Below are 11024 nucleotides of genomic sequence, written 5' to 3' on the forward strand. Positions count from 1 at the left end.
GATAAAAATGAATGCATGGTGTGTGTGCGTGTGTGTGCATATGGTTGTGTGTGTGTGTTTTTGTAAGTCTTTTTTTCTTTATGTCTCTGTACAAACTACTTGAAACCTTCAGAGCTTTAATGAAACATCCCAGGCCGTGTACAGTGGCACATTGATTCACAGTATGTAGCAGCAGCTTTTTGCAGTACAGTGACACGTTTTTCTATAACATCCACATCCACGCAACATTGTGGCGGCAGTTCCGTTCATCTTTCGAGCGCGCTGCTCGTGTGTGTGCCTCCATGTCTGTGAGTAAGCCCTCAGATAAACGAAACAAAGCCAAACCCAACAGACCATTATAAATGACCAAAACACAACCAAAAGCTACAACCATCTCAGTTCAATTTTGCTTTGGTTCTAATTTTTGTGTTATGTCCCAGCAGTAGAGAACATCAGCTGTGATTGATTGCGTGAGATATGAGACTGCACAGGAAAGAGCAAAATTGTCCTTCACTCCTCCTGGGTTCAGTGGACAGTAGGATACAGAAGATCAGCTGGGGTAATGAAACAAATGCAATTAGTGCATTAGTGCTGTGGTGTCATTTACTTTTCTCTGTGAAGATATTATATATGGCAAACACATAAGGGCTCTGCTGTTGTGAATACCATCCAAGGGTCTCCAAACACTTTGCATTGGCCATGTGTCTTATTTGTTTAACTATGTACATGATATGGGCAAAACACATGTTTAGAGAAGACAGATATTAGCAGGTTGGTGTTTGTTCCTCCCAACTCCAACCAGAGAAGCTTCAAAGCTCATCAGATGTGACGCTGACTTGTCCTTCCTGTGAAACAGGCTCCAATATATAGCTACAGTAGAAAGCTAAGGTGGCAAACAGTGGATACAGAACTTGTTTTCCCAAAAGCCATGGCTCAGGATGGTCTTGTTTTTATCTTTACATAAACTGAATAAAGGTTTATGGTTTTTTATGTGTAGGGAAGCATTCTATACTGTAATGTGCAATACATTATTACAGAAAAACATGTTTCTGTAGGAAAGGATGGCGCTTTGAAGATCTTTTCCCTTTTGTTTAATTTCCCTCTTCAAACGGTCCTGTTGCCATTTTTAGATGAAGTAAACTGTGCCAGAAGAATTCAATTCTTATTTGTATTTATTTCTTGCATGCTTTCCTCCCTGTTGCTAATACCGCTCTTTAACTGTTCGCTCTGTTGGATGTGTGAAGCTGTAAAACATTCTAATTCAGGTTATTGTCTGTGTTGAACAATGTAACTGTGTAATTAAAACATGAAATGAAGTATTCATTGCTGTTCTCTCTTGTCTTTTTCAAATGTGGGAATATTCTAAGATTACATGCCCAGAAAATGAAATTGATCCATTGTTATTAAATAATTATTAACACAGTGTCATCATCCCAAATGTTGACATATCACCAAAAAATCTAGACATACCATGAAGATTATGTAAGTATATTACAACAGTGACACACAAAAACATTACTAAACAACTCTGGTCTCATGTTAAAATCACCTCTTCTACTAATTCTTCTTCTTTCGGCTGCATCACTCCATCTCCATCTTTACACCTGCCTCCATTGACCCTATTCATAGCATTTCCCCCTGTCACACCAACCCTCTCCATGTCCTCCTTCACTGCATCCATGAATCTCCTCTGTGGTCTTTTCCTCCTGCCTGGCAGCTCCATCTTCAACATCCTTTGTCTGGTCTTCCTGTTTATTATTTCATCTGCACATGTCCAAATCATCTCAGCCTTGCCTCTCTAACTCTCTCCAGACTGCTCAACCTGAGCTGTCCCTTTCCACCCCACCAGCTGTTTTTTTTAGGTCTTTTGTGCACTGTCCGTTGGTTTGGATTTTATACTAAAGTAAATGTAATAGTCTGAGTAAATCTTATTATACGTTTAACCTCTTCTGAATCACCTGCTAGGTTTTTAAAAAAAAATCAATTTCTTCCCTTCTTATAATGAGGCACACGGTGGACTGGTCTGTCAACAAATCTAATATTTGCCCAGGTTCAACAACACAAGAGACCAATCAAATTGTAGTGATGTCATAGTTTTGTAACGTGGAAACACCATAACACCACATACGAAACATAAGCCTAATCCGATAGAATCATACTATAGCCCAGTAACCCTAAACCCATTCATGATCACATCCCAACCCCCATCCATAACCTTGACCTTAACTGACCCCGTTTTTGGATATTTTTTTTCCCTCAGTGGGCATCGGCAGGTTTTTTCCAAGTTGCAAAGCTATGACACCTTAACAAAGTGATTGGTCAGATGCAATGTTGATCCTGGACTTGCCTCCCTACATCTAAACCGCTGAACTTTATTTTACATTTTTTAAGGTTATCCAAACCTTCCCAGGGCTCCTGTAGAAATGACATTAATGACACTCCATGTGTGAGTTTTTTCTTCCCTCCATCACCCCCAACCGGTCACGGCATATGGCCACCCCTCCCTGAGCCTGGTTCTTCCTATCTTGCATAAATCGGCTGTTGATCTTCTTTACTCATTTCAGTTATTATCAAGCAAAATAGTTGCATGTTTAATCATCTGGGAATTTACCCAGATTTATTTATTTATTTAGACAGAGATCCTGACCCCTCCAATGTTCAGCACAAAGTTGAGCGGATGTTTCTTCCTCATACATTGGTGTTTCTTTTTGAGACACTTCAGGACAACAATGTGATATTGTTGTTATTAGAGACACCAATAGAAACTACAGTTAGGTCCACAGTTACACATTTTTTCCCTGTATTTTTGCTTCTGTATAGCACCACAGTCAAGATATGGTTTAAGTGCACATTTTCAGTTTTATTTTTCAAGGGGTTTTGCAAGAAATATTGCATTATCTGTTTAGGAATGACAGCTTTTTTTTATACACAGTCCCACATTTTCAAATTGTTAAAAGTAACTGGCTGGCAGGCTGTTTCACTGGTGAAGTCTGTTCCCTTGTTAATTTATGAGAAATTAAGCAAAAACAAAATTTGGAGTTAATACCAAGTGTTGAACCTATTTGGTAACTTGTCATGGGAATTTTCCATGTGAGATGTTGTTGCAAGTGAAGGAAGCCATCAAGCTGAAAAATAGACAGAGAGATATGAAAAACATTAGTGGCCAAAGGTGGGCAACTTTATTGTCTGGTACAGTCTTTAAAAGGTGCACTACTTAGCACTGCTTAGACGCCTGGGAGACCACAGAGTATAACCAAAGCAAATGATCGCAATATTCTGTCAAGAACACTCTCAAGGAGGCAGGTGTATCATTGTCAAGGTCTACAAACAAGAAGTGCCATTATGAATGGAAATACAGAGGGTTTATACTAAGGTCCAAACCACTGAAGAACAGGAGGGTCAGAAAACATCTAACAGAGCCTGAACATTTCTGGAGAGATGCAACCAAGATGAACTTGTAAAAGAACGATAAAAACAGAAAAGTATGGAGAAGGAGAGAAACAGCTCATGATCCGATGACATTACCTGTCCAATATGGTTATGGTAATGTTATGGCATGAGTATGTGTGGCTGCCAGTGGAACTAGCAGCAATAGTTTTTACTGATGATGTGACTCCTGATAGAAGTAGCAGGATTAATTGTAAAGTGTACAGGGCTATACTCTCAGCTCAGATTCAGTCCAGTGCTGCAAAATTGATTGGACAGCACTTCACGGTGCAAATGATAATGACTAGAATCATATTGCAAAAGCAACCCAAGAATTTCACAAGGTAAATAAATATGATATTCTTCAATGACAAGTCAGTTGCCAAATATTAAACAAGTAGAGTATGCTTTGCAATTACTGAAGACAAAACTGAATGCAGAAAAACCCGCAAACAAGCAGCAACTATGTATCTGCAGTAAAGGCTTTAGAGAGCATTTCAAGGGAGGAAACACAGCATTTGGTGATGTCCATAAATTCTAGACTTCAGGCAAACGCTGTTTGCGAAGGATTTTCATCCATGTATTGAAAACAAACCTTATATTTAAAACTAGGTCAGTTTTTATAATTACATTTGGATGGCAGATTATGTATAAAAATTGCTGTAATTCCTTTACTTTTGTGAAAACCTTTGAATTAAATCTAAAAGTCTTCACTTCAATCACATCTTAATTTCTTGATTTAAAATCCACTTTAGTGGTGTACAGAAAACTGTCAAACCTACCTAACTGTATATAAAAGATGTGACATAACCCATAGGTTTGGGGGCACAGTTTTGATGCCTCTAACGGTCATCACCACATCTAAAAATATTTGGACTTATATGTTATCAGCTAACACTAACTAGCTTAGTAAGGGTCACCTGAGCTGATTGTACCCAGTCCAGATAATACTCCACCAAATGCAGTGGAGTATTTTGAAGCTTTTTTGAAGCTTTCTAGAAGTAGCTCTCTGTTCTGTAAAATGTTATTATTTTTATTATTTTTTAATCTGTCCTGTCCTGCAGTTTTAGCAAGCAGACATAAATGCATTGTTATGCCAAATACATTTGCTTTGCCAAGAGAGGCACTATAGAGTCTCTAAAGGCTCATCTTTAAAGTCTTTTTCTTTTCATTCTTTGTTTTCTTATTCGCGTTATTTGTATAGTTATACAGTGGTGGAGCAGATAGGGAGTGAGGGTGTGATTTGAAGCAATGCGAAGTATGGAACAAAACTGGATTGGAGATGTGATTCACAGACACAAACCTGGAGTGTTCCTGGGGTTGGACTTTATATTATCACGTAGGCATACCTGCTAATCAGTGAAAACTTATGAATAAAAGATTGTTAGAACTTCACTCACTGAAAAAAAACAAATCCTGAGGACAGATTTCAGACTTCTGAAACAGATAGGTTATAAATAACATTTAAAAGAGGAAAGCTTTGTCGGTTAGCACTCTTGCCTCACAGCAAAAAGGTCCCAGGTTTGAATCCACTATGTGGATGGGTGCTTTCTGTGTGGCGTTTACATGAGCTCCCCGATTCTCTCTGGGTACTCTCACAGTCCAAAGACATGCAGTTCTTCAGGCTTAGTTAACTGGTTTTTCCCTGGTGTGAATCTGAGTCTGAGTTGTTGTCTGTCTGTCTGTCTGTCGGACCTGTCCAGGGTGCACCCCGCCTCTCAAACTATGGCAGCTGGGATAGGCTCCAGCCCCCCTGTGACCCTGAATTGGATAAGCTTAAGAGGATGGATGGAAAGCTTCGACAGATAATCACAGTTATAATAATCCAAAAGCCACCAACAACAGAGAGAGGTCAGGAGGTTCACTTCAGATCAGTAACTAAAATGAACTAAAATTATAGTTATAAGACAGATATAGAGACACCCAAGTGTTGCTCAAAGGGCCCCCCGTACATAAAGTTGAATTGGGTGGTTTATACATACAGTTATTATCAGGGAAAAATAAACTACAGAGAGCTTTATTTTTTAAAACCAAGCAATAAACATGCCCATTTCTGCTAAAACAAATGTAAAATGGGAGTCTAGCGGCCTGTGTAGCTCATTATTAGAAACTTCTAGTGATTTCAAATGTATAAAATAAATCTAATTTTACAATGAAGAATGGGATGCGCAAATATCATTTTACAGGCTTTTTGTAGTTATAGTTTTACTAGTTCACTCGTGTGGGTAAACTGTGGTGAGGTATGCGTGTGTGTAGTGTAGGGGGCAGCCATGGCCCCCACGTACAGTAGGTACGCCACTGAGAGGAAGAGCCTCCACACAAAAGAAAAACCGCGCTCACGTGCGCTCGTCTGTCAATCAGTCCCGCGCGCCATGCGCCTCACTCACAGGTGATATCTATTAGGTTACCTCAAATTGTGCAGTCGCGTTTGTTTGCGGACCGTCCACCGGGTTCCTCCCTGTCAGGGATATTTTTCTGTGGCGGTTTTGGCAAGCTGCAGTCAGCTTTGCAGATGCTATGTGTGAGCAGTAAGCATGGCGGAAAATCATCTGGAGTACGGCTACCTCGAGGGCGAGTCCATCGGAGAGCTATTCACAGAGGACCCGGTGAGCATGGGCTATTATTGTGCTGGCGGTGGGCAAAAAGCAGGTTTGACACGGCTTATTTGTTTGCTTGTGTGCTATATGTCGACGCGGTGCAATAAACCAAGCTCGTCACGCTAGGCAAACGAGCGCAAACGCAGTGTCGTATTGTATATCCCCGACAAACGTTGTGTGATAAGAGCACCACTGAGCCACATCTAAGATGCAGAGTGAAAAGCTGGGCCACTCGGCGCATTGTAGGTCCGGGTTAAGTGCGGTTATAGCTACGTTTTGTGCTGCACTTCAGGCGTGATTAGATTACGTTGCTGCCCAGAAATATCAGGACAGCTCAATTTGAACATGTTTGTTTTTTTCAGGGAGATTAGTTCATGTATATGTAAATATGCCATAGATATTGGGAACATAGGAGGGACAAAAAAAAAAATCAGTATCTTTGTATCACAAGTCAGACAACAAGCCTACTTTCAGATCAGTGAATCTGGGAAGGTTCCCAACTAAAGTTAACCCAGTAGGAATAAGCAATGCCCTCTAGCCTCCAGAAGATGCCAATGTACCTTTTGACAAAATCTGTCCGGCCTCTAACCTCAAACTGCAAATGAACATAAAAAAAAAAATGTCTAATTTTGTTTTAATGTCGCTGTTGGCGAGCACTAATTGTACTACTACCCATAAGATTCAAATGTTTCTGCATCTGTTTAAAAGTTTTTTGTTTAATTTGCTATCATTGCTGAGCGTCTTACTTTAGTCCAAAGTTTCTTCAAGTTTACTTTTTTGGTTGTGTCACAGGAGCTGCTGGCCATCAAGGCCAGGGTGCAGGAGCTGGAGATGGAAGAAGAATCGGAAAGACTGAAGGAGGAGAGGTGTGATGCAGTGGACATGCAGCTCCTGACCAGCAGCCCTCAGTCTGGTGAGACAGCTTGCATCTCATCTGTGGAGCGGTGCTTTATTGTACCACATTGTATAGCTGCATAGCTAAATGCATGCAAGAAGCCTCAACAGTGTATTTTTAGCCAGGTGTGTGTAGCATTACAGCCTCCAGGCAGGTGAGATAACCACATTCTTCTCCATCTGGCCAACACCTGGGACGCTTCACAGTGGTTGCGAGTGTTGTGCCTCATCACTGCCCAATGAGACGAAGCAGTGAGCCCCAGAGAACCAGAAGTGTCCTCCTCGCTGCCTGTGGCTATTTTCTGCCTCTGTGCGTCTCCCTCCCCCCCATCCTCCTCTTTGGTTCCTGCTCTGAGCAGAGATGCAGTCAGAGAAGAGCCAGACTGAGATGTGTATTGTCAAAGAGATAATATTGGTGAATGTAATCATTGTTAGTTTCACCTAGCATGACTCATGTAGACTGCACGTTCCCTGTGTTGCATGTGCAAAAGCAGTGGACAAAGTCTGTTTCCTCCACAGGACCTTTCTACAACATGACTCCCGAGGAGAGGATAGACGCAGACAACAGGTCTATCTATGTTGGAAATGTAAGGAACATTTATTTCTACACTTGGATATTTTTGGGGGGTGTCACAGTTTTGGTCTAATACACTGAATAAATCTCAGGTAGACTATGGAGCCACTGCAGATGAGTTGGAGATCCACTTCAATGGCTGTGGTCCTGTCAACAGAGTAACCATTCTGTGTGACAGGTTCTCCGGCCATCCTAAGGGGTGGGTTCAGTCTGTATTTATATATCTATATTTTTTTTTATTTTTTGCAGCCTAACATTGTTTGATCATAGCATACACCTACATGAAGGTTGGCTCCATATCTAATTGGTGCTTTTTATCTTTTCTGATCTTCACAGCTTTGCTTACATTGAGTTCTCCGATCGAGATTCTGTACAGAGTGCCATTGGACTGCATGAGACTCTGTTCAGAGGAAGAGTCTTAAAGGTGAGGGAGTACTATGTTTTTTTTTTTTGTTGTTTGTTTTTTTTTTTTGTCCCCCCCCCCGGAATACGTGCAGATTTCAGGTGCACAATAATGCCAGTCAAATCTCAGTACATTTGTTGTACATGCACAGCTTGCAGCACCATAAGAGGGAGAAGATCTCAGGTGGCATCAGATTCTACCAAAATAACCTTCTTGCTTGGGAAGAAACAAATTTGTACTGTTCTTGGTTGGAACAAAGTTACAGTTGTTTTGCTTAGCACAAAGGAATAGACTGGGAAAATTATATTTTGCCGTGTGTACTGGACATAACCCCACTTCCTGTTTGGAAGTGAAAATAGAACACCAAAGGGTCTTGGGTGTGTTCAGTGTTTGTCTTTTTAACCAAATTAGTCCTAACCAGTAAAGAGCCTGATGAAGAATAAACGTGGTCATACTTTGTCTTGCAGGTAATGCCCAAGAGGACTAACATGCCAGGCATCAGCACCACTGATAGAGGAGGGCACAGAGGCGCCCACTCCAGAGGCAGAGGTCGTGGCTACCGTCCACCCCGATACCATAACAGCTCTCGAGGCAGGTTCCGTTACCAGTCGAACAGGCCACAACATCAAACACCCCACCCTTACTACGGAGGAGCCCCAGTGGGGAAAAGACAGTGGGGACACATGGACTACCATGAGCAGACATCTAAACGTTACCCATGTCTGCTGCTTATCACGCCACCATCAGAGGAGTTAGGGGCAGGGTCGAGTGGACAGCACTACCCCCAGCAGCGCTAGGTCTACCCGCAGCATAAAGTTGGAGGATAGAAGTGACACAAGTCATTTTAAACATTCTTCCATCCATTATCAAGTTGGTAATTATGAGAGGTGCATAAATGACCACAGTGATGAAGGTGAGATGTGCATAATTCAGAGATGTCGCTTTATTAGCTTATGTTGCTGTGAATGCATGGGACAATCCTCGAAATGTTATGCAGTTGCATCTGTTTTTACAAATTGACGAATGTTTTGTGTTGCTGCCTGCAATGTAATCTACAAATTTTCCCCTTATGTATAACTTAAGTTCTTTGCTATGTATGTGAATAAATAAAAATGATCTGGTGTTCCACTTGTAGTAAAATAACACACAGTGATGTCTAACAGTTCAGTTTTATTACAGTTGTATTTCATAATTAAAGAAACAAGTAAATAAAATAAAGGGTGTGTATGTACAGTGGAGGATCAGCAGACTGGGTAAAAGATTCATCAGGCAGTTTGTACCATCATTCCAGAAACAATCCCATCGAAGGCCCTGGAGGATGATCGATTATTGGTTAAACATCACTGTATAAATGGGGGACATCAAATGCAACATCAGCGTATACTCACTTGGATTGAATGGTGTCTCCAGGATTGTGGAACGGGTTACACATAACGTCAGTAAACGAGTTGTGCAACTTCCTGAACATCTGAAAATGAAACCAGCGTCCGTTGTACAGAAATGTTCCAATTAAGTCCCAAAAAGTTGATTATGTTCATCTCGACAAGATGTAATCAAGTATTGTGTTCTAGTTGTGTACAGTGCATCCTAAACTTTGAAATGTAAGGTTAATTGTCATCAGGATTCTATTTAATCCAGCTCTGTTTGAAAATGTGTAGATGCTTAGCAAACTCAACTTACACTTCTTATTTCATTATCCCGCAAAGATGTGTTTGATGAGTCAACAACAATTACAAATTTCACCTTGGAGTTGGTCACATACCCATATCTATTTTACAAGTCAAGGATACTGTTTTCTTCAGGAAACATTGAGACCAAACATTCCAGCTAAGACAACTTCTGCTTTTGTAGAATGATAAGAGAAGAATCTGGAAGTCTGGTTTATAAGGATTTCAGCATGGATCCACCCATTATTTGCCACACAGTCATCTGAAATGGTTTTGGTGGAAAAGTGTTTAAAGATGATTACAAGAAAGGTTGTCTAAGGGTTCAGGCTCTGATGAAGAATAAACGTGGTCATACAAAATACTGACTTATTAATAGCTTGTTAGGATTTTCCCAGCAAAATATAAAGAAATGGGCGTGGCCAAATACTTCTGTACACTATTTTGAAGAGTAATGGTTTATTTATATTTTATGTAATAAGATAATTAGTCTAAGGTGAGATCACACTCTCACCTTATGTGTCATTTCACATCTTTCACGTTTCTATCCTTAGTGAAAGAAACGTGATGTAAGTACACGGATAGCTCCCACCAAAACAAACAGTAAAATTACTTAAAAGTAAAGGATACACTTTATAGTCTTCTGTTGGGTAAAGCAGACCCAGGTACAGCTCTCTCTGGTCTCCCAAGGCTTTGCCCACAGCTGAGATCTTTTCCTCCACCACATCCAGAGAGGTGTGTACTGTGTAGTGAAACTTCAGCTCATTTTGAGTGGGAACACTGCGGATATATAGCGGGTAATTCTGCCAAAAACACATACAAATGTAGAGAAGAACAAGAAAAAAAAACATTAAAGGCATCGTCTTTGTAGCACTTGCTCGGGAAAGATTCAGAAAACTGTAACAGCAGGTAATCTAGCTAATGCTAGGCGATAGCCATGTTGGTGCATTTAAACTTGCGTTCAGACAAAGCTAACATGTGCTTAGATACGTCTATCAATATAAGGTTAACCTATGGCCAAAACACGGAAATAAAACCTGTGATATATAACAACAATCATTACCTCTTTTGCGATCACAGCTATGCACACCGCCATGTTAGTGTTCATCTTGTGAGCTGTCTGATGCGGTCACGTGATACGTTGCATTCAGTTATAACCCGTAAAGCAGGAGTAGAAAGCAGCCCCCCATTGAATGCCAGTTTTTCCTGTATGATGTATATACCGTGTGCTTAAATAGTTGACTTATAATCTTTATATAGTAATATTTCCATTTGTAAGCTAAATTATATTTTATGAGATTAGTTTTTTGTTATTTATCCGAATATTTTGAAATTTAATTTCGTGACAGTCAGATTTATCAGCAGTCATTGAATGCAGCATACTCCAAAAAGCAATTTTTTTGTTTATTTAATAACACAATATAAAGCTACCGTAGTCATATATAAGAGAAATTAAACTAGAAAAAGATGAAGCGATTTCAGTGAAC

General features: G+C 40.3%; 2 protein-coding genes across 2 annotated transcripts; one reads left to right on the forward strand and one right to left on the reverse strand.

The window, feature by feature from the left end:
- The first annotated feature begins 5762 nt into the window (after positions 1-5762).
- Positions 5763-8853, forward strand: pabpn1l (PABPN1 like, cytoplasmic). The gene is made up of 6 exons (XM_085355553.1): positions 5763-6011; positions 6795-6915; positions 7416-7483; positions 7563-7669; positions 7807-7894; positions 8341-8853. Exons 1-6 carry the CDS (start codon positions 5940-5942, stop codon positions 8668-8670), a joined length of 786 nt encoding a protein of 261 aa, XP_085211679.1. The 5' UTR covers positions 5763-5939; the 3' UTR covers positions 8671-8853.
- Positions 8854-9030: 177 nt separating this feature from the next.
- trappc2l (trafficking protein particle complex subunit 2L) lies at positions 9031-10660 on the reverse strand. Its single transcript, XM_085355565.1, has 5 exons — positions 10601-10660; positions 10168-10340; positions 9554-9641; positions 9262-9341; positions 9031-9184 (listed from the first exon to the last, which is right to left on the reverse strand). Exons 1-5 carry the CDS (start codon positions 10643-10645, stop codon positions 9139-9141), a joined length of 432 nt encoding a protein of 143 aa, XP_085211691.1. The 5' UTR covers positions 10646-10660; the 3' UTR covers positions 9031-9138.
- Between the last annotated feature and the right edge of the window lie 364 nt (positions 10661-11024).

The sequence above is a fragment of the Diplotaxodon limnothrissa genome, linkage group LG1 (assembly GCF_057381915.1).
Source record: "Diplotaxodon limnothrissa isolate DT_005_m linkage group LG1, D_limnothrissa_male_GT1.1, whole genome shotgun sequence".
Classification (NCBI taxonomy): domain Eukaryota; kingdom Metazoa; phylum Chordata; class Actinopteri; order Cichliformes; family Cichlidae; genus Diplotaxodon; species Diplotaxodon limnothrissa.

What these genes read in the sequence shown, in the direction of transcription:
- pabpn1l (XM_085355553.1), top strand. Translation starts at nt 5,940, where the DNA reads ATGGCGGAAAATCATCTGGAGTACGGCTACCTCGAGGGCGAGTCCATC. An exon ending in GGTCTATCTATGTTGGAAAT is followed by an intron (nt 7,484 to 7,562) that starts GTAAGGAACATT and finishes AATAAATCTCAG; the next exon opens with GTAGACTATGGAGCCACTGC. An exon ending in TCAGAGGAAGAGTCTTAAAG is followed by an intron (nt 7,895 to 8,340) that starts GTGAGGGAGTAC and finishes TTTGTCTTGCAG; the next exon opens with GTAATGCCCAAGAGGACTAA.
- trappc2l (XM_085355565.1), bottom strand. Translation starts at nt 10,645, where the DNA reads ATGAACACTAACATGGCGGTGTGCATAGCTGTGATCGCAAAAGAG. An exon ending in CCAACAGAAGACTATAAAGT is followed by an intron (nt 9,642 to 10,167) that starts GTATCCTTTACT and finishes CTTGTAAAATAG; the next exon opens with ATATGGGTATGTGACCAACT. An exon ending in GGAGACACCATTCAATCCAA is followed by an intron (nt 9,185 to 9,261) that starts GTGAGTATACGC and finishes ATCATCCTCCAG; the next exon opens with GGCCTTCGATGGGATTGTTT.